The sequence below is a fragment of the Dama dama genome, chromosome 26, assembly GCF_033118175.1.
Source record: "Dama dama isolate Ldn47 chromosome 26, ASM3311817v1, whole genome shotgun sequence".
Classification (NCBI taxonomy): domain Eukaryota; kingdom Metazoa; phylum Chordata; class Mammalia; order Artiodactyla; family Cervidae; genus Dama; species Dama dama.
The window spans coordinates 29,743,552-29,766,879 of NC_083706.1; the positions used below are offsets into that span (position 1 = coordinate 29,743,552).

The 23,328-nt window shown below is 36.8% G+C and overlaps 1 protein-coding gene across 1 annotated transcript in view; it reads left to right on the forward strand.

Moving 5' to 3' along the window:
• Positions 1-23,328, forward strand: part of PEX7 (peroxisomal biogenesis factor 7) — a 75,276-nt gene that overhangs the window by 29,068 nt on the left and 22,880 nt on the right. The window contains exons 7-8 of the mRNA XM_061129981.1: positions 470-583; positions 2,573-2,628. Coding sequence (XP_060985964.1) covers positions 470-583; positions 2,573-2,628 — 170 coding nt within the window. The remainder of the gene's footprint in view (positions 1-469; positions 584-2,572; positions 2,629-23,328) is intronic.

Consider the following 23,328-nt stretch of genomic DNA (forward strand, 5'->3'; position numbering starts at 1 on the left):
CAATGATTGATCTAGAATTAGGAAAACAGCATTTAATTTATACCTTTGCCCTTTCAAATATTTGTGAATTAGCAGTCTCTTGCCTTTTAATGCCTGGTAGAAACCTCAGAGGATGCTGAAGAGACAGGTGGGCTCTTTTGTAACTTTTAACAACTTGTGTTCTTATTAATATCGCTGAAAATAGATGGGGAAGCTACAATGTTGTTTGAGACTAAGCCTTTTTCTCTTGTATGCTGTGTTCCTTCATATGCCTGAGGCATATTGAGTTCCTTTTCTTTCAGGTCGTACTAAGTTTTGCTTTTGCTGTATGTTTTAACTTCTTTCTATAATGTTATGTTAACTTTTCAAGAATGACTCCTGGGTTCAGATTAAATAAGTACCAGAAAATAGACACTATTTCCAGTAGGAAAGCTTGGCTACTGCTTAATTGTAAAGAGGCACACTTAACCTTGCTTTAAATTGTTTTCAGAATTTGGTGGTGACAGGGGCGGTCGATTGTAGTTTGCGAGGCTGGGACTTGAGGAATGTACGACAGCCTGTGTTTGAACTTCTTGGTCACACTTACGCTATCAGGAGAGTGAAAGTAAGTTTTATCTTTTCTTTTTCTACACAGAACAAAAAGATAAATAGTCAATGAAGTACATTCAGAAGGTGTTTAAGGGATGGGGTTATTGATTCGTTGTTTTTTTCATGTTTTGTTACCCAGTGAATGGTAGTAAACATTGAAAGCTAAAATTAGGTAAAATACTGGAATGATTATTGAGTGACCTATAACAATATAGTCAGGTGGTACTCAGGAGTGAATAAAAATGTTTTTTGCATTCTGTCATCCCCATGCTACTATTTCTTTTAAAACTTTATAACTATAGTAATTTACTTTTAGTATTATAGTCTTTATAATTTTTCATTCAGTGGAAAAGTTTATTTGGTTGAAACGTGTACAGAGAGGTGGTTAATTCTTTCTTTTCCCTAACATGATTATATATATGAATGTTCACAAAAGTTGTAGAGTATAGAAAAATTTCCACTTTGTAAATAGTAGAGAGAATTTTTTTCTCCTGCTTCTCCTGAACTTGGCAGGTTATAAAGTGACCAGCGTTAGTTTCCCAGTTTTGTTTTTTGGTGTGTTGGGTGTTACTCCGCGGGGGCATTCTCTAGGTACGGCAGGCGGGACGTCCCATGTGGTGGCCTCTCTTCTCTGGACCCGTGGGCTCTGGAGTGCAAGCTTGGTAGTTGTGGTACGTGGGCTTCACTGCATGTGGGAGCCTCCTAGACCAGGGATCACATGTATGTCTCCTGCATTGGCAGGTGGATTCCTAACCACTGAATTGCCAGGGAAGTCCTTCCCAGCTTTTATTTAGCTAAATTTTGCTAAGTCACTGTGGAAAATATCTTGTTAAGGGACATCTCCCAATTTCACTTTTGGTTTTTTACATTACAGATAAGTACCTTTTTGATCTTTTAATTAAGATAGTTATGTTATTCCTGTTTTAGAAATTCTAAATTGCAGTTAACATTTAAAATTTTTCTGGTTATAACTCAAAATATGAGACCGAGTGCCCAGATTTTTTTTAAATGGCACACAAGGTTTGGTAGTTAAAAAATATTTTCTATATATATTTCATAGTGCTTCTGAGAATGAAATAGGGTGAAATAGTGAAAGTGTTTTGCAAACTGTGAAGAACATTCAAATGTAAGTATATATGTGTATATAGACGTTAAAGTACTGGTAAGAAATATTCTGAAGAAATAAAATTACAGTGGGCAGCCAGTTAAAAGATGTATGTTAATACTTGTACATAACTTGTCTTTAAAATTTGCAGTTTTTGACCTTGATACCATTTCCATTAGATGTGATATACAAATAACATAAAAATTATTTAAAAACTTTTAACATTTAAATGTTTGATGCTTGTGCTAATAGCAGTCATAAAATGTATTCACAAGTTTGGTAAATTATATAATTATGTGTATGAATCATCACACACTTATGTCCTTTAGATTTGTATAAGTTACTTTTGGATAGCCAATATGAAATTGTGCTTAATTTTTCTGGAATAGCAACATTTAGGGAATATTTAATTCTAAATTAGATTTAAAAAGCTTGAGAAATGACTTTCTTTGAAGAATGTAAAAACAACCATTTTCCCTGTAGGTGGATACTTAAAAGACTAAAAGATTTTTGCCTTGAATTAAAGTGTAATAAGGTTTGGAAAAGCATACTTAAAAATTTTTTTATTGGAGTATAGTTGAGTTACAATGTTGTGGTAGTTTCATGCGTACAGTAAAGTGAATCAGTTATACGTATATATGTGTGTGTATATATATATATATATATATATCTCCATTCTTTTTTTAGATTATCTTCCCATATATGCCGTTAGAGTATTGAGTGGAGTTCTCTGTGCTATATAGTAGGTCCTTATTAGTTGTCTATTTGACATATAGTAGTGTCTGTACTTCTGACAGTCCTGTCTAGACTTTGTAATAATGTTCATGGGAATGATCTTATGAAGTACCATGTTATAATTACAGTTAACCTCAAAAAGGATTTTTTTGTTTTCTTTTGTAGTTTTCACCATTTCATGCTTCTGTGCTGGCCTCTTGCTCCTATGACTTTACTGTGAGGTAAAATGGATTTTGATATGTTTCATTGTAAAATACCAAGTACCATTTGCATCTTTGTAACTTTTATTAAGGATAACATATTTATTTTGCTAATATAAAAATAATCTGAGCTGGACACATGAGAATATTTTCTACTGGGATTAATATTATATTTTCCTGTTTTTATGATCTGGTTACATGGATGAGTGAATTCTTTATTATTTAAAGATTTGCTTGATCTTTCTGTTTAAGTCTTTTTTCCTGACTGTTGTTCCTAAAGTAGTATCTTCCTATGCCATAGATTGACTAGCTAGTACCTTTTAAAATTTAGATTTCAAAAGTTGTGAAATCTTATTTGCTTAGGTCTAATTATATGAATCTTACTGCTAAAATTGATATTAAAAAAACATGAGCATATGTATGTTTGTGGATGACTGTATGTATGTGTGTATACATGTGTATCTATGTATGAATATGTATATATGTATCTCTAATCATAATCCAAGTTCTGATCCCACACCACACAAGGTTCATTCTGCTTTTTCTCCTTTTCTATATTTATAACTCCTGATTTTTATCATTTACAACATTTTTACTTACTTGCTATTCTAGAATTCTAGGAAAGTACTTTGGAAATCATTTTGTATCAATTCATAAAGATCTTTTTCATCCTGCATGATAACTCCTTTATGTACATATACAATAGTTTATTCAGTTATTCTCCTATATATGGTTATCTAACTTATTTCAAGTATTTTATAAATAACAGTGCCACAGTGAGTAATAACCTTGTATGTGCGTATGTTCACATCACTAGAGAATTAGCTTCAGAATATATTCCCAGAAGTGGGATTGCTAAATTAAAAGGTAACGATATAAATATATATCTTCTGTTTTGTTATATATTCCTATCCATGAGGAATATTCCAGTTTCCATTCCAAGCAATAGTGTTTGAGAGCCTATTTCTCTACCATTTAAGGATCATTGATTCTTTAGGGGTTTCCAAGTTCATGATCATAACATCTATAAATATAGTTTTATATCTTCAAGTTCTGATGCCCCTAATTGATTTATCTAATTGCCTTGACAGATACCTCTATTACAATGTTAAATAGTGTTATAGTGAAGTGAAATTCAGACGTAAATTGCAGAAAGTAGGGAAAATCACGAGACCATTCAGGTATGATGTAAATCAAATCCCTTTTGATTATACAGTGGAAGTGACAAATAGATTCAAGGGATTAGACCTGTAGAGTGCCTGAAGCTATGGACGGAGGTTTGTGAATTGTTTAGGAGGCAAGGATCAAGACCATCCTCAAGAAAAAGAAATGCAAAAAGGCAAAATGGTCGTCTGAGGCGGCTTTACAAATAGCTGTGAATAGAAGAGAAGTGAAAGGCAAAGGAGAAAAGGAAAGATATACTAATTTGAATGTAGAGTTCCAAAGAATAGCAAGGAGAGATAAGAAAGCCTTCCTCAGTGATCAGTGCAAAGAAATGGAGGAAAATAATAGAATGGGAATGACTAGAGCTCTCTTCAAGAAAGTTAGAGATACCAAGGGAGCATTTCATGCAAAGATGGGCTCAATAAAGGACAGAAATGGTATGGACCTAACAGAAGCAGAAGATATTAAGAAGAGGTGGCAAGAGTACACAGAAGACCTGTACAAAAAAGATCTTCATGACCCAGATAATCAGGAGGGTGTGATCATTCACCTAGAGCCAGACATCCTGGAATGTGAAGTCAAGTGGGCCTTAGGAAGCATCACTAAGAACAAAGCTAGTGGAGGTGATGGAATTCCAGTTGTCCTACTTCAAATCCTAAAAGATGATGCTGTGAAAGTGCTGCACTCACTATGCCAGCAAATTTGGAAAACTTGGCAGTGGCCACAGGACTGGAAAAGGTCAGTTTTCATTCCAATCCTAAAGAAAGGCAATGCCAAAGAAAGCTCAAACTACTGCACAATTGCACTCATATCACATGCTAGCAAAGTAATGCTCAAAATTCTCCAAACCAGGCTTCAGCTTCAACAGTGTGTGAACCATGAACTTCCAGATGTTCAAGCTGGTTTTAATAAAGGGCAGAGGAGCCAGAGATCAAATTGCCAACATCTGTTAGATCATCAAAAAAGCAAGAGTTCCAAAAAACATCTACTTCTGCTTTATTGACTATGCCAAAGCCTTTGACTGTGTGGATCACAACAAACAGTGGAAAATTCTGAAAAAGATGGGAATACCAGACCATCTGATCTGCCTCTTGAGAAACCTGTATGCAAGTCAGGAAGCAACAGTTAGAACTGGACATGAACAACAGACTGGTTCCAAATAGGAAAAGGAGTACATCAAGGCTGTATATTGTCACCCTGCTTATTTAACTTATATGCAGAGTACATCATGAGAAACGCTGGGCTGGACGAAGCACATGTTGCAATCAACATTGCTGGGAGAAATATCAATAACCTCAGATATGCAGGTGACACCACCCTTATGGCAGAAAGTGAAGAACTAAAGAGCCTCTTGATAAAAGTGAAAGAGGAGAGTGAAAAAGTTGGGTTAAAGCTCAGCATTCAGAAAACTAAGATCATGGCATCCAGTCCCATCAATTCATGGCGAATAGATGGGGAAACATTGGAAACAGTGTCAGACTTTATTTTTTTGGGTGTCAAAATCACTGCAGATGGTGACTGCAGCTTTGAAATTGAAAGACGCTTGCTTCTTGGAAGAAAAGTTATGATCAACCTAGACAGTATATTAAAAAGCAGAGACATTACTTTGCCAACAAAGGTCTGTCTAGTCAAGGCTATGGTTTCTCCAGTAATCATGTATGGATGTGAGTTGGTCTGTGAAGAAAGCTGAGTGCTGAAGAATTGATGCTTTTGAACTGTGATGTTGGAGAAGACTCTTGAGAGTCTCTTGGACAGCAAGGAGATCCAACCAGTCCATCCTAAAGGAAATCAGTCCTGAATGTTCTTTGAAAGGACTGATGGTGAAGCTGAAACTCTAATACTTTGGCCACCTGATGTGAAGAACTGACTCATTGGAAAAGACTGATGCTGGGAAAGATTGAAGGCGGGAGGGGAAGGGGATGACAGAAGATGAGATGATTGGATGGCATCACCAACTCAATGGACATGAGTTTGAGTAAACTCCAGGAGTTGGTGCTGGACGGGGAGGCCTGGCGTCCTGCAGTCCATGGGGTCACAAAGAGTTGGACACGACTGAGTGACTGAACTGAACTGAAGTGAAAGTGACTGACTTTCTGCGACCCCATGGACTATGTAGTCCATGAAATTCTCCAAGCTGGAATACTGGAGTGGATAGCCGTTCCCTTCTCCAGGAGAAGCCGGGTCTTCCCAACCCAGGGATTGAACCCAGGTCTCGCACATTGCGGGTGTATTCTGTACCAGCTGAGCCACCAGGGAAGCCCAAGAATACTGGAGTGGGTAGCTTATCCCTTCTCCAGTGGATCTTCCCCACCCAGGAATTGAATCTGGGTCTCCTGCATTGCAGAGGGATTCTTAACCAACTGAGCTATAAGGGAAGACAAGTGTTAACAAATAATGTCTTAATTGATGTGTTTAGTAAAAATGCCTCTAATGTTTCCCTGTTTAAAGAAGGATGTTGACTTTAAAACAAAGTGTATTTATCATGCTAAGAAAGTATTCATCAACTCTTGTTTTGTTGAGTGTTTGACTGTTTTTTTAGAATCAGGAATGGGTCTTAAGATTTGTTGAAGGCTTTTTCAGCATATATGGAGATGATCATGATTTTTTTTGAGCTATTCATATGATGTGTTTTATTAATGGATCAAATTAGCCTTGCATTCTTAGAGTAAATCTCTCCTGTTCTTTGTATATCATTATCTTATACATAGAACAAGATATTTTGTTGGATTTTGTCTGCTAACATTTTATTTAGAGCTTTTACATCAATATTCAGAGGTGATTTTGGCCTATATGTTTCTCTAATCATATGTGTATCTCTAATCATAACCCTAATTCTGGATCCACACCACACAGGGTTTATGTAGGGATTTTTTTCCTGTTTCTTTTAAAAAATGTTTGTGTATCAATGTTTAAATTGCTTCATAAAAAAGAATTAAGTTTTTCTACATTTTTTAAGCTTCTGAACAATTTTTACAACATAGAAGGAATTTGGTTTTTGCAGCTTTGATAGGCTTTCCCTGTGAAACCATCTGGGCATGGGTCTTTTTGTGGAGTACTTCTTGATAACTTTATTTCTCCTATGGGAATTTTTCTCTTTTAACTTTCTGTCTGTAATGTGATCAGTTTAGGAAATTATCCTCTGCTTATGGCTTTTTACATTTGTTTATACAGATGTCTATAGTGTCATGACTTTTTCATTTCTTCTGATTCAGTGGTATTTCACTCTTATTATTTTTGATTTTGGATATTTGTGATTTTACTTCAACTTATCTAATGGTATGTTTATTTTGTTATTTTTTTCTTAAACATACAAAATTTTGATTTGTTTAGGAGAACTAATGTTTTTCTATTCAGTACCTCATTAATTATTGCCTTTATTTCCTTCTTGGTACTTTGTTTTGGCTTTTTCCACATTTTGAACTGGGAATTTACTTATTTTTATTCTTTCATCTTGTTAGTAAGGTTTTTAAGACTATAAATTTTCTTCTAGTTTTTATTTCATTTGTAACCCATGAATTCTGATACATAATATTTTCATTATTGTTAAAAAATATATAACTTCTATTTGTATTTCATGTTTCTTCCAAGAGTTGTTTAGAAGGAAGTTATTTAATTTCCATATGAAAGTACTTTTTAATTTTTGAAAATTTGTGAGTAATTTCTAGTTTTATTGCACTGTGATCAGAGAATACTATTTTTTAGTCAATCTGTTTTATGGGGGAGAACCTAATAAAAGGTCAATTTTTTGAATGTTACATATGCAGTTGAGAAGAAGCTTTATTCTCTGCTTTTACTTCGTAAAGTTAAATAAATAACTATGCATATGTATGTGCTAAGTTGCTTCGGTTGTGTCCAGCTCTTTGCGACCTTGAGGACTGTAGCCCACCAGGCTCCTCTGTCCATGGGGTTTTCTGGGCAAGAATTCTGGAGTGAGTTGCCATGCCCTCGTCCAGGGGATCTTCCTGACCCAGGGATTGATCCCAGGTCTCTTTTATGTCCTGCATTGGCAAGCAGGTTCTTTACCACTAGTGCCACCTTGTAACCATAAGCTCTACTAAGTAATTATGTTATTTGGATCATCTGTATCCTTTCTTATTCTTAGTTCACTTAATCTGTTTTGTACCAAGAGTGGAATATTAAAAAATCCTATTATCAGTGGGCCTCTGTCTATGTCTCCCTGAATCTCTTCTAGTTTTGACTTCATAAAGGCATATGCTTTATTATTTGGTGCATAGTTATTTATAATATACATTTAATGAACTGAAACTTTTAACATAAAAGAGAGTCTGTCTTTGACACAGTTAATTGCTTTTGGTTTAATTATACTTTATCTCTTATTGATATCATTGCTCCTGCTTTCATATTGTTTCCATCTTCCAGATATCTTTTTCTATACTTTTAGTATTTTTGATCCATGTTGTTTTTGGTATGTCTCTCATACAGAGCATATATTTGGGTTTTGCTTGGTGAACTAAATAAAAAATCTTTTTATTGTAATATGCAAGTTTAGTTTGTTGCTTACTCATGTCTGACTCTTTGTGACCGCATGAATTCTAGCCTGCCAGGTTCCTCTGTCTATGGTATTTTCCAGGCAAGAATACTGAAGTGGGTTGCTATTTCCTCCTCCAGGAGATCTTCCCCACCCAGGGATCAAACTTGGGTTTCCTGCATTGCAGGCAGATTCTTTACCAACTGATCCACCTGGGAAGCTTTAACTTATTCATATTTTTTGATAAAAATATGTTTGGTAGCAAGTCTGTTGTATTTTGTTATGATTATTATGTCATATGTTCTGTTTATTGTTCCTGTATGTGATATATTTTATGTTGTAATTTGATTTTTTGCTCTTTTATTTAAAAAATTATATTTAGGTAAGGTTTTTTTTTGCTTTGTTTTAGTGGTTGCCTTTGGTCTTATAAGTTTTGTAATGCTTTTATTCCCTTTATTTTATTTAAATTTAAAGAAAAAAAAAAACCCAAGCAGTTCACTCAATTCTCATATTTGCTGCCTCTGGCAACCACCAATCTCTGTTCTCTGTGTAACCTTGTTTTGTTTTTGTTTTTGTTCATCTATATTGTTGCAATTGGCACAATTCCATTCTTCTCTTATGGCTGAATAGTATTCCACTGTATTCATATGCCACAATTTCTTTATCCGTTCATCTGTTGATGGACACTTTGGTTGTTTCCACATTTTGACTGTTGTAAATAACGCTGCGAGGAACATGGGGATACATATATCTTTTCATGTTAATGTTTTTGTTTCCTTCAGATAAAAATCCAGAACTGAAATTGTTCGATCATACGGTATTCTATTTTAAAATTTTTGGGGAACCTCTCTTCTGTTTTCCGTATTGACTACACCAATTTGCATTCCCACCAATGATGCACTATGGTTCCCATCCTTGCCAGTAATTTCAACAGTAAGCTCATCAAATCTTGTTCAATAGATTTATAGAACTTTATTACCAGCCCCTCCTCTTCTCTGGGTATTCAGTGGATGGGGCTGAAAATTCCATCCCTTGAGTCACATGAGACTATCTAAGGACTCCATCTTCAGTCACCTTATTAGCATAATCTCAGGTGTGCTTCAGAGGGAGTCCTTATAAATAACAAATACATTCCTTTATTTGGGCTTCCCTGGTGGCTCAGAGGTTAAAGCATCTGCCCACAATGCAGAAGACCTGGGTTCGATCCCTGGATCAGGAAGATCTGCTGGAGAAGGAAATGGCAGCCCATTCCAGTACTTTTACCTGGAAAATAGCCTGGTGGGCTACAGTCAATGAGATTGCAAAGAGCTGTACACGACTGAGCAACTTCACTTCTTCCTTTATTCGGGAATTTCCAGGGGTTTTAGGAGCTCTGTGCCAGGAACTGCAGGTAAAGATCAAATATAATTCTTATTATGTTATACTGATCTAGGTCAAGTTTTTTTGTTTGTGTCTCCAAATGCTTGTTTGAAGATATTAGTTCCATTTAGAATGTTATATTACAGTTTTCTTACACTTTGCTATTTATTTTTTTGAGGCGATCTTTTCTCAGGTGAATTGTTTATGACATCAATTAAAAAAATTTTTTTTTACAGTAGAGTAAGACTTTATGTGTTTCTGCATATCTGTGTACAGGATTGATGCTTTAGGACTGGTAGCTTTCTTTCCTTTTAGTCTTCTTTTCCCTTTAAACTATTAACTTCCTAAAATACCACCTTGTGTTCTGTGCACTTTAGAATCTGTACTCTCTTCTATGCTAAGCTTTTTCAGTATTTTCACTCATAGGATGGGCTTTCTCTTTGTGGTGGTAGCTTTAAATCAGTTTTTGACCTGATCCTAGCTCTTCTCTGTTCTATTCAGTTTTTCCTAAATTCCCCTTGCTGTTCAGTAAAGCTTAGATCTAGAACATGGGAGAATGCTCACTGAGATTCTGTTTTTATTCTTTTTACGTGTAATTACAAGTTGGGATTTGTTAAAGGCCTGAGTTTTATTTGTTCTTTTTGCTGTCCTGTATTGGTTTTTGTGAGGATACACTAAGAGGTTTGGATTTACATGGCCTCATTACTTCAATACCCAGTATTCCTTTCTCCTTTAGTTCTAAGTCAGTATTTGATATGGCAGAAGCTATGTAACTTTATTTGTGTGGAATGTAATTCTAATAGAATAAATTACAACAATGCCTGAGGAGAAATTACATGCCCTAACTCGGTTTTTTTTGGACTGATCCAATACAAGCAGGCAGACACACTGGGAAGTATAATCACACTAAGTCTTCCAGCTCTCAATTAAAAGGATACCATGACCAATTTTTTAATGTAATAGTCTGTATAAAATAGTCTGAAGTGATTATAGAATTTTTAGCATGGGAGCCAAAAAATGGCAACATGGTAGACAGGAGGAAAACATATCAGTTGTTCACCACCCATCTCAAGCTCTTCCAGACTGCACCTATGGAGCTAGATCATTGGCTGGAGGTGAGGGCTGTAAGCATGGATTTGAAGGCCATTAACTTAGATGGTTTAGTCCAGAAGAATGCATCAATCAAAGGGAGATAAGTTTAGAGAAAGAAGAGCAAGCCAAACAAACAGTTGTCAGGAGGGAATTAATGTTGGAAGGAAGAAGGGAACAGGTTACCCAAAACTAGAGGAGGCCTCGGAGCATGCAGTATGTCAGAGAAACTGCAGGCGAGGATGTCAACCCCACGTGGGTGGCCTACGTAACATGAGATCCTCCAGGGAGACTAACAAGACCAAAAGTGAGCTTGGAATCTTCTCTCTCACATAGTGTCACTTGTGGGCTCAGAAGAGATTTCTGAATATAGAATCCAGTTCTTGGATTTCAGAATCTCTTCTGGAGTTTGAAGCTGATTGCCACAGGCTTGACAACTGAAGTGGGGGCATTAATCTTGGGACATCTTAAATCCATTTCACTGACCTTTTCTAATTAAAGGGGAAAACCTAGTGACTGCTTGTTCTTGCTTTTCAAAATTGTCATTATGATCTTAATTTTACTGACCACTCCCTGTTTTATCTATATACTTAAGTATCCCTAAACACACAGTTGGGAGATGCCTCACTTTTGTTGATGTAGGTTTGTCTCAGGAATATTTGTCCAGACTGGGCTTTTGAATGCAGACTGCAGTACTCTGAAATCTTGTAGGTACATAACTATGCTCAGATAGCATTGCAGTTTTGTGGCACAGAGTCTTCCCTCTACTTTTTAACTGAAGTATAGTTGATTTATAATATTGTATTAGTTTCAGGTGTATTACATAGTGATTCACTACTTTTATAGATTCTTTTTCTCTCCACTTTTAAGAATTAGGGTTTTTTTTTTTTTTTTTTTCCTTAATCCTGAGCAGGAATAGAGATTGGGGGATAGATATTCAGTGCTTCTAGGGAGAGAGAGATGGCTTAGGTCTTGGTTCTGTGACATACTGCAAGATCAGAAGCATCACTGGTAAACATTTGGCAAGACTGTGATCATAATTAGGTTATGTGAGATCTTTAACATCGCTGAAAAAGACTTCAAATAGGCAATTTTGTCTATATAACTAGAGTTTAGGTTTCTTTAGTATGAAAGTGGAATGTCCTCACAAGCTTCCAGAGTGATTGAAGAACTGCATAAAAGGACATACTTGAAAATACTGTGCTAATTCTTTATCTAGGTTTCCAATCTTTACTTCTCAAGTCACCTCCCCTGCCCTATTCTCTGCACTTTCAGCACACCACCTTATCTCTCTCTTTAAAAAAAAAATAATTGTAGGGCTCTAACACAAATTATCTTAATTTTTTCTGTGCTGTGCTTAGTCATTCAGTCATGTCTGACTCTTTGTGACCCCATGGACTGTAGCCTGCCAGGCTCTTCTGTCCATGGGGATTCTTTAGGCAAGAATTCTGGAGTGGGTTGCCGTGCCCTCCTGTAGGGGATCTTCCCAACCCAGGGATCGAACCCATGTCTCTCATGTCTCCTGTCTTGGCAGGCGGGTTCTTTACCATCTGAGCCACCAGGGAAGCCCCGATTTTCACTGCAAACCTGTAAATTTATCTAAACCTGTACCTATCCATTTCTTCTGTGCCAATCAGAACCCGTGCACCTGAATGGCTTTAATCCCATACACTTCTATGTCCTTCAGCACTTTTTTCCTGTAAATGCCTACTTTCTGTTGTATCATCCGTCTGCAACTCTCTACTGACTTTCTCCTCAGCCTGTAACTTCCTCCTGTGTCCTGTATTTTCCTTTAAGTTCTCTTTCTTTCTTAGCCAAGCTTTGTCGTTGTTTATAGTCGCTAAGCTGTGTCTGACTCTTTGCAATTCCATGGGCTGTAGCCCTCCCGACTCCTCTATGGCAGTCTGTGGGATTTCCCAAGTGAAAATACTGGTGTTGCCATTTCTTTCTCCCTGGGATCTTCTCCAGGGATTGAACCCATGTCTCCTGTGTTGGCACGCAGATTTTGTTTTTACCACTGAGTCACCTGGAAGCCCTAGCCAAGCTTTAGAGCCCCCTGAAGCTCCATGCGCCAAGACCATAAAAAGCTCAGCAGTCCCAGGGTGCTCTGCTTGGAGGTCTTACTTAGCCTATCTCATTTGAATCTATAAAATGGATCCACATCACTGATTCAACAGGGCTAATTACCTTGAAAGATTTGTATGCTTTGGCTTTTGAAGTCATCTTGCAATGAGTGGCTTACTTGTGATGGATTATGATTTCTTGGCAATCATTGTGCTTACTTAGGAATTTTGGGGAAGTAAAAAAAAATCCAGCTTAAAAATTGTTTTTAAATGGAAAGAAATGTTTAAATACAACACTTAACAATTAATAATGTTAAATTTATATGTATTTAATTAAAAACTGATTTTAATTGTCAGCTCTCAGACATTCTTGTAGATCCTTGAAAGCTTATAGTCCTCCACACTTAGGGCAATATGTCCGTTTACTCCTAAGCCTAAAGCTGGCTTAGCCCCACTTCTTTACTGAAATTGCTCTGGCAGAAGCATCAGTGACCTCAATAATACCACATCCAGTCCACTTGTCAGCACTTGTCGTACTGGACCTTATTGCTGTATTTCGAATTGTTGATCAGGCTTTCCTTCTTAAAACTCCTTACCTTAGGGATTCCATGTTCTTCTTTTTTGTTTTTATTTTCTCATCCTCCCCATCCCTTCCTTTCTGTACTTCATCATGGAATCTTTTTCTCTCCCCTTTAAACTTGGTAAACTCTGGCTCAGTGTACTTTTACATGTGCATTCTAGCTGATACTGCCCACCCCCTTGTCCAGCTCTGACCTCGCTTGCCCAGCCCAGGCCCACTTCTTCAGCTTTCTCCTGGATGCAGACAGCTGAGTGTCCACACAGGCATCTCATTCTTTATTCACTTCCTTCAGTCTGCAAGGTTTGCATATTTCTCTACGTTATTTGTCTCAGTTATTGAGAACAGTAGCCCTAGTCAGATCTAAACCCTGGAGTTCTCCTTTTTTTCTATAAAATTGAGAAACACTTTCCCAATATGAAGTGGAATAAAAAAGATTTGAACCCAGTTTCTTCACTGGCAGTATATAGAGACAAAATCATTTTTCTTCCAGAAATAGGATTTTAATTTTAACATATAATTTTGGAGGAACTGGCATCCCACCCCAGTATTCTTGCCTGGACAGAGGCGCCTGGCAAGCTGTAGTCCATAGGATCACAAAGAGTCAGATCACGACTGAAGCAGCTTAGCCTGCTTGCATAGCTACTGCTGTTCCAGCTTCATGCAGGATGTGACTAGAAGCTACTAGTCATATATCCCAGTATAGGGTTATCAAAGACTGTCTTATGCAAAGGAAGATGAATAGAAAAATCAAAATGATTTGAAAAACTTAAATTTTTTAATGTATGTATAAATGTATGCACATTTGTAACTCTCAACACATGTTGAAAATAGGACTTTAATTGTACTAATTCGTTGTTTGACTTTTGTCTCTCATTACTTGTGAGTGGTGACCACTCACTGGAAAGGTCAGGAAAGGTGCATTTTGGGTAGATTTTTACTCCATGTGGTATTAGTTAAATTTATCCTCTGAAGAATTTTAAATCTCATTGGATTGATAATATTTTTAGTGACAGAAAAATTATTTTAAAACAAACAAAAAAAAGATCTGAGACATAAGGCGAGCAGTCACCTGTTTAGTTTTTAGCACTGATAATTTTAGCGATAGCATGTAGATTCTGTGTGGCTAGTTTCTCTAACATAGACTCTTCAAATATATATTTTCATTTACTTGTCAATTTATATTTTGTTCAGTTTTTAAGCTTTTAAAACAGTTTATATGGTGGGCATTATATCAAAACTGATGCTATGGCGGATATTTTAGTTTTATAAAATTCAAGTTCTATATTTTTTTATATGGGGAGATTATCATATCTCACTGGGAAAAGTTTTAAGTCCTTTCTTTACCCGTAGAGTAGCTCATTATGTTTCATCAATTAACTAATAACGATCTAAAAAAGTAATGTATAACATAAGATTTGAAATTATTTAGTATAGTTTAGGTTAAATAAAAACTCCAATCTTTTGGAAAAAATATCAGAACTCCTTCAGCTGATGGGCAGTATATTCTATAGAAATGCACATTGGTTCTTTCTAAACTTCCCTCAGAATAGAACTTAATTTTAAAATATTTAATAATGAATTATTTACATTCTTTTATGAATGTTATCATCATCGATGTTAGTGTGTTACCTTTCTTCTGATATACTCTTCATTAGGTTACTGCTTTTTCTGCCAAGGCATGTTTGCTGCACCAGCCACACTTAAGTATGGTTTGAGTTCTAAAGGCTAGTATTTGGTTTTATACCTATAGATCCTTTCATAAACACAGGCAGAAATCAACAAAGTAGATATGTATGAATCCAAGCAAAAGTAAAAGCTGCTATAATTATGTTTCTTCATTAGGAAGGACATTTTGTCTCTTCCATGTACATAACAAATACTTCTCAGATAAAGATATAACTTTCATAAATTGATAAAGCTAAAGTGATTAGTCTCAAACAGAGTAACACTTTTCTGTTTCAGGATAGTTTTATAAATATTCTAACTTTTAAAACATTTTAAAATCAGTGCACTTTGATAACAATAAACCAAACAGCAGGGGTTTTTTTTTAGACTTTTTTAGACTTAAATTCTTTTTGCAAGAAAAATTTTGAAGTGCATTTTAATTCCAATGTTTTCAAACTGTACTTATCCACAGCTTATATGAAACTCTTTGCTCATACCAGCAATTTTAATGTTTCCAACTGAACTGTTAAGCTCTTTTTTGGATATAAAATGGTACAGCTGTACTCTGCTTTTAAAATTTAGGCATATTTTACAGAATGGCTGTTATCTGCCAGCTATTGTAATAAACAGTTTGGACTATCTTGCTGAGGAAATAATAAGAGCAAAGACTTAAAGAGAAATAGAAGCACATAAAGGAACCTGAAGCATGTCAGTTGTGTTGGCATAGTGGGAGATACATAGTGACAAAAACAGATGCGGGGTGGTGAAAGATACATTTGAATAGACTGACTGTACATTGAATAGACTAACTGTGGGTTGGCATGTTCGTGGGTAGCATAGGAGTTAGGACCACAGACTATGGAGCCAGATTGCCCTTTACTTCCTGTGTACGTGTGAATATCTGTAAACTGGAGGTAGTAATAGTACCTACTACATAAGACTGCTGTGAGGATTAGGTGAGTTGATACACACAAATGCTGGCACATAGCAGACACTATATAGGTTTTCGCTACTGTAGTCATTATTAGTGTTGAATGGATGGTGACAGAAGAGCGTCTGTATGGGGTTGAGGCCGAGTCCAGGTCTAGTCTTCAAGGGTAAGGTAATAGTCTTTGTTTACGGCCACACAAAGAGTGAGCCCCAACCTGGCCTTTGGTGGTCCTCTGCATCCTTGGAGTTCGGTTTCCAGTAACAGTGTGAACCTTATCAATATGTTCTCTGGTACATAACTTTGAAATTCAGAGTTCTAGCCTTGAGTTCTAAATATATATATATATAAGGTAATAGTATTTTTATGGTATTTTTTATCTGTGCTTCTTTTTTGTGTAGACCTGATAGTGACAGCATTTGAGTTTATTAACAATTTATTATTCAACATAGAACACAGTGAGGGCTGACCGGTGGTGTGGTGATAGATGTTTAACAACCAGCCATCTAGGTGAGTGGGGGGAGCCTGATGTGTAGTGTTTGAAGTAGGAGTTCAGTGGTTCAAGTACTCCGTGCATGGCAGGGTCAAGCTACCAGTGTGATATGATGTCAGTAAACTTGGGGTCAAGAAGAGACATCCACACCAGCTCTCACAAGCCAGTGCCCTCCACTGGGGCTGGCCCTAGACCTCCATGATTGCTGTCTTCATAATTGTTGATTCTTTAAAACTTCTGTAATCACCGGGTTGGCCAACCCAATGTATATTCATTTTCATTGAAAAATGTCTGAAAAGGAAAGGTATACACCAGGTGAACTTTTACTCAGGCATTCTCTACCTCCTCTCTTTTCAGTTGCTTTCTGCCCTATGGGCAGAACATTTTTTTCCCTGCAGTGCGTCTTAGATTTCTCGAACCTTCCTATTGTCTCCCTGGGCTTTCAGAAGAACATTCTTACCCTCCCTTGGAGGTAATAGGGCCCGAGGCTTGCTGTGCATGTTTTCTAGTTACATTTACACTCTGAGTTACACCTGTGTGCATTCCTAGTGGGGGCGTAGTTGATTTTTGGCAGTGGTGGGCAACCCTACCGGCATTTTGTTGGCGGTGACCATGCATAAGGCCCTGCAGTAGCCATGACAGTCCTTACAGTTATGAATTGACTCTCCCTCTTCCACTGTCAGAAGTGCTCCGATTTTTGAGTGGGGTAGGGCCAAGAGTAGCTAAGTCTTTATATGCCAAAAAATCTTTACACATCAGTATCTGTTCTTACATTTTAATTTTAAGTATTTTCACACAACACCACTGGGAGGGTGTGCCCATTTATCCAGAAGACAGTTGACTCAGACGGAAAGACTGACTGATGTCACGTAGGTGGCAAGTAATAGACCCAAACTTGAACCTCGACCTTCTCTTTCCAGTCTTTTTATATTACCTGATACCTGAAAATTTCTTGTTAAGTCCAGGGTTCTTTTATTTCTGATCAAAATTGCTAAAAAAGACTAGCAGAATCACAGAAACACTCAAATGTCTGTGAAAGTTGCTCAGTCGTGTCCAACTCTTTGTGACCCCATGGACTATACAGTCCATGGAATTCTCCAGGCCAGAGTACTGGAGTGGGTAGCCTATCCCTTCTCCAGTGGATCTTTCTGACCCAGGAATTGATCCAGCAACTCCTACATTGCAGGCAGATTCTTTACCAACTGAGTTGTCAGGGAAGCCCTCATATGTCTGTAGTTTATTTTTAGATAGTTCAGCAGAGATATTATTTTATATGTGTATGTGTAGAGGGAGAAAAAACAAATGTGGCAAAATCTTAAGAACTGGTGAATCTCGATGAAGAGTATATGGATGTTCAATATATATTATTTGACTTTTTCTGTGGGTTGGTAATTCAAAATAAAAACATTTGAAAGAAAAATAAGCAGTGTTTGATCATGTGAAATAAAATGCTTAAAATGTTTCTTATTATCAATACCTTCTAATAAATGTGATAATTATAATGTTTCATCGTAAAATAAGATAAATAGCTTTATTATGTTGTGTAAGCATGAAAACGGCCTTTAGGTGAATTGTAGTAAATTTAAAAGCCTAACAAAGCAGCAGACACAGAAATACCTTTTATCTTTGTCACATTTACTCGCCGGGGATTTGCCTTTATACAGTAAGTGTCTTAACTTTGGTGTGCATGACAGGCTTTTTTTTTTTATCCTTATGATTATTAGCACAGAGATTTCCACAAGCAGATACTTCTCTTTCTTCCCCTTCCCCATAAAAAAAAGGTCAGCCAAAGCAAACAGATAGTATAGCTGAATATGTACTCTGTCTCACAAACCTTTCATTTCAACTTTACCCAGTCCCCCTTACTCACAAAAAAAAAGGTCAGTCAAAGTAAACAGATGAGAAATGTGAGGAGCTGAACGTGAGCGCCTGCGCCGCTTCACATGATCATTTTACTTCGTTGTTTTCAGACAGTTGCTTTTAGTTCCTCTACATTTGTTCCTCCAACCACAAGAAATTGTGTGGCTAACCATAGGATGCTAATTGTTAGTTTGTTGGAACAGATTCTTAAGATGATCAGAGTTGTTGAATGTTCCATGGCTTTCAGAGCTCATAGGTATAATATGTTTGTAACTCTCATCACTCATCACATTTTTTGCTTTGTGACAAAGGTTCACTAAACTTCATCCCTGGTGTTAAGAAAGCATCTTAATGTAGTCGTCTCTGGTTTGCTTTTTCAATAATGAGAATATTTGCATTCACATGTTTCTTTAATTCTTGGAAGGATATTTTAGTACTGAATACATTTTGTGTTAGTAAAGCATGTTGCCCGATTACAGGGTCAGACTCATATCTCTTTCTTCATTTTGTCCGTGGCACCTGGGGTGTGGATATACTAACATAATTGTTTATGAATACAAGCGAATTTAAATTATATGAAAATTTATGATATCCTTTGGACACGCCGACCTTAAGAGCCTGCAAACAGTTGTATACAAATTAGGTTTTCACTTTGTGTTTTAAGTAGTAATTCGTAAAACTGAATTTAAAGTAGAAAGTCATACTGTGATAAAAAAAAAAATGATATTTACCAAGGAGAAAGCTTGCTGGTCTCTTGTGTTTAACATGTGTGTGCGCTTAGTCACTAATGACTTGATTGCAAAATTTTACTATTGAACAAATTTGGAATCTTTTATTGGTATCCTGATTGTTAACTGAAATTATAGAAATATATTTTTGTCTTTTTCTGCAGTTAATCGTAATATGCACTTTACTGTTATTTCTCTCTAAGCTTTATATACCTAATGGTTAAGATATTTGTAGGTATGAACCAGTAAGTCTCAGGCTTGTTAGTATGTTCCAAAAGATTTTTTCCATTTGACTTGTTTAAATTAGAAAATTCTTAAGGTAATTATTTTCATACTGGAAAGATCTTTTGATGAAGTGAAGCATAAATTTGCTCGTTAAATGCTGGGTGAAAAAAATGAAAATAATTTCCTATAAAATGAAACAACATATTAGAAAAAAAATACTTGTAAGACTTCGGATTTTAAGTACCTTGATTCATAACTGCAGAACATTTTTCAGAATTATTTATTACTAACATTTTTCTGTAAGAATCACCAAATCCATGTCTAACTCATAACCTAATGCAAGTGCATGAAGAAATAGATCTAAAAGGAGTGAGGAATGTTAAGCCTTAGCTTAATGCAGTAGAAGTCACCGCTTTGAACTTTGAATTGTGCTGATTAGTTCCAACAGAAAATTTATGGATTTTTGTCAGTTAATTTGCATTATAATTTAAAAATTCTGTTGTGCAGTGTCAGGAAGGCAACTGACTGGATTTTGTTGTGTATGTTTATACAACATCGAATGTAGATGTTGCTTTGCCTCATCTTCCATAGTAGGGAGTCAAAAGATAAAAATCTAAACATGAAGATAATCAGTGATTTCTGTGTGTGTATTATTTAGAAATATGGAATAAGAGATCAGAAGAAACAGTTAAAAGACTTTAAAGTGATTGCCTCTGAGGCGAAGGGTTGAGGAGGTGCATCAGGAAGCATCTGCTGTTTGTCATGAACCTTCCAGAAGTGATGGGCTCTAATCTGTGCAGTTATCATTTTTAAGAAGAGGGTTACAGAGCAGAGAACCTCAGTGTTTTCTTCTGTTATTTGCATGCATCATTCAGTTCAGTTCAGTTGCTCAGTTGTGTCCGACTGTTTGCGACCCCATGAATCACAGCACGCCAGGCCTCCCTGTCCATCACCAACTCCCAGAGTTTACTCAAACTCATGTGCATCGAGTCGGTGAGGCCATCCAGCCATCTCATCCTCTGTCGCCCCCTTCTCCTCCTGCCCCCAATCCCTCCCAGCATCAGGGTCTTTTCAAATGAGTCAAATCTTTGCATGAGGTGGCCAAGGTATTGGAGTTTCAGCTTCAGCATCAGTCCTTCCAATGAATACCCAGAACTGATCTCCTTTAGGATGGACTGGTTGGATCTCCTTGCAGTCCAAGGGACTCTCAAGAGTCTTCTCCAACACCACAGTTCAAAAGCATCAATTTTTCAGCACTCAGCTTTCCTCACAGTCCAACTCTCACATGCATACATGACCACTGGAAAAACCTTAGCCTTGACTAGACGGACCCATAGTAAGTCTTTATTTTGAACAACGGGGTACTACCTGTCAGCTATTAGTAGTTTACTCTATTCCTGAGAGCTCAGGGATAAATAATTCACCCTTGAGGTCTGTCCTGAAACCCTAGTCTAGAATGTGCCAGCACTAAATGTTCTAAAATTGAATTCTTAGAGATTTGACCTAATAGATTAACTATATAGAGAATGCAAAGAAATAGAGGAAGACAATACAGAGAATAAAAACCAATAGTTATTAATGTTTTCATCTTAAAACAAAATTCAGTTGCGTTCCTTTTCTTTCTCCAGTATTAGATCCTGTGTTTGTGTGTGTGTGCACACGTGCTTGCATGCGTGTGTGCATGCATGCAAGTGTGAAACAGAAACCATCTTGAGCTAGCTTCAATAGCAAAGGAATATTTCTCAAAATACGGTTCTCATGAGGTTCTCAACCTATACTGCGCATTGTAATCACCTGGAGAATGTTTGCACCTTCCTGTGCCTGAGGTGCACCTCAGATGAGTTAAGTTTCTCAATTGATTCCGATAGTCAGGGTTGAGAACCACTGCCTTATTAGCCTCCCTTTCTGCCTAAGAGCTCTGCTGTTTCTCATGGGAATTTGTCACATTGGTATCTTGAAATAAGTTAAGCTTAAGAAGTACTGCTTTGGATGGTGATTCCCAAACCTAGCTGGTTGAGCATCAGCATTTCCTGTGGAAAGCTTTCTGGGTTCATTTCTGATCTACTCAGAATTTCCAGGAAAAAATTCCTCAGCAAAGCTGGGGAGTGTGTATTTTTTGAATGTCTGGTATAAGGAGTTTTGGGTGCATCATTTGGGAACCAGGTCTAAAGGTGATTTAAATGTTACCTTATTTGTGAGGTTGGCCTTTGTTATTTCTCTATCTTGTCCTTTATATCCTCACTTAATTTTTTTATTCATCCATTCATGAAACATTCTTCGGGTGTCCATGTGTCAGACAGACATTTTTATACATGTGAGAGATACAAATAGGATACTGTCCCTGAATTCAAGGAACCTACTAGAGGAAACTGTGCTGTGCTTAGTCACATCTGACTCTTTGTGACCCCATGGATTGTAGCCCGCCAGCCTCCTCTGTCCACGGGGATTCTCCAGACAAGAATACTGGAGAGGGTTGCCATGCCCTCCTCCAGGGGATCTTCCCAACCCAGGGATCAAACCCAGGTCTCCCGCATTGCAGGCAGACTCTTGACCATCTGAGCTACCAGGGAAGCCCAAGAATACTGGAATGGGTAGCCTATCCCGTCTCCAGGGGATCTTCCCGACCCAGGAATCGAACTGGCGTCTTCTGCGTTGCAGACGGATTCTTTACCAGCTGAACTTCCAGGGAAGCCCCACTGGAGGACAATAGATCTGTAAATAAATGTCTAGTGGAAGCATTGTAAGTATTATGCTAGAAGCCAGAAACATGGGAATCAGCCTTGATTTCTTCTGTCCTATTAATTCTGCCTAAATTTATCTCCATCCTACCAGCCTTTCTTCATCATCACTACTAGCACCTTAAATGCAAGCTGCTTTTTCTGCTTTCCACCTGGCTATCTCCTCAACCTTCAGATTTCAGCTCAGGGTCACTTTCCTTGTGAATTCATTCTTACATCCTTCTTCATTGTCTTTTGGGGGCACTTGTCAATTGCAATTACATTTGTGTTTTTGTGATTTTTTTTTTTTTAATGTCAGTCTATCCCACTGGACAATGAGCTGCAGGAAGTCTGAGGTCAGCTCTCTTGCTTCTGGTGCTTGTACCTGGCATATTCTAGGACTTACAAATTGTTGAATAAATAAGTAATTAAATAATGAGAAAAGAAGCCATTGTGACATTTTTGCTTATCACTGCTAGACCCAAACAGTGCAAACAGAGGAACTTTTAATGGTGCAGTTCGCTTAAAATTTTAAAAACACGAGAAGACCATGACTCACTAATAAAGGACCTAAAATGCCTTCTGATCCCTAAAAAATTAAATTATGAGCTTTTGAAAACAAAAGCCTCATGATTAACTAATTACTAATTAATTAAAACTAATGTACATATAAAACATTGAAAAGTTGCCAAAACATTTTCCCATCTTTTTCTTGTAGTTAGGAAAGACAAAGAGTTAATAACTCTAAAGTTGAAAACAGAAAAGGAAAAGAAAGAACTTAGAAAAATATTTTAAACCTTCTGCTGAACTCACCTATAGGCTAAATTTCAAAAGCATTAGTATAGAGTTTTCAAATTACATTTAAATAAGTAAAAAGTAATTTTGGCTTTATTTTTGAAGTAATTTTGATGTTTTGTTTGACACAGTACTACATGTTTGCTGTGTTCATGACAGAGTCAGAGACAAAAAGAAACTCAACCCAGACATCATACTATGATGAATTTTTCTCTTTTTCCATTTCCAGTTTAAATGAAAAATGTTCCTGCAGTTCTGTAGTATTTTTAATCATTGGAGGCCTTTCTAATATATTTACTTCCCATGAGTCAGTGATTTCATCAGCAAAAAGACAAAAAGGCACCAAGTAGTATATGTGCTAGACCAAAACAAACATTTCACTTAAAAATAATATGTCTTATTTGACCACTCAATGATATATGTGGCCTGACTTCTCCCAATTAAAAGGAGCCAATTTTACTGGCATGATAGGCATATGAAAGTCCTGAGATATTTAGAACTTCTGGAGCCCTAGAGTCCAGAGGAAGGCTGCAGGAAGAGAACTTGCCCACTCCCTCCATTGCAAT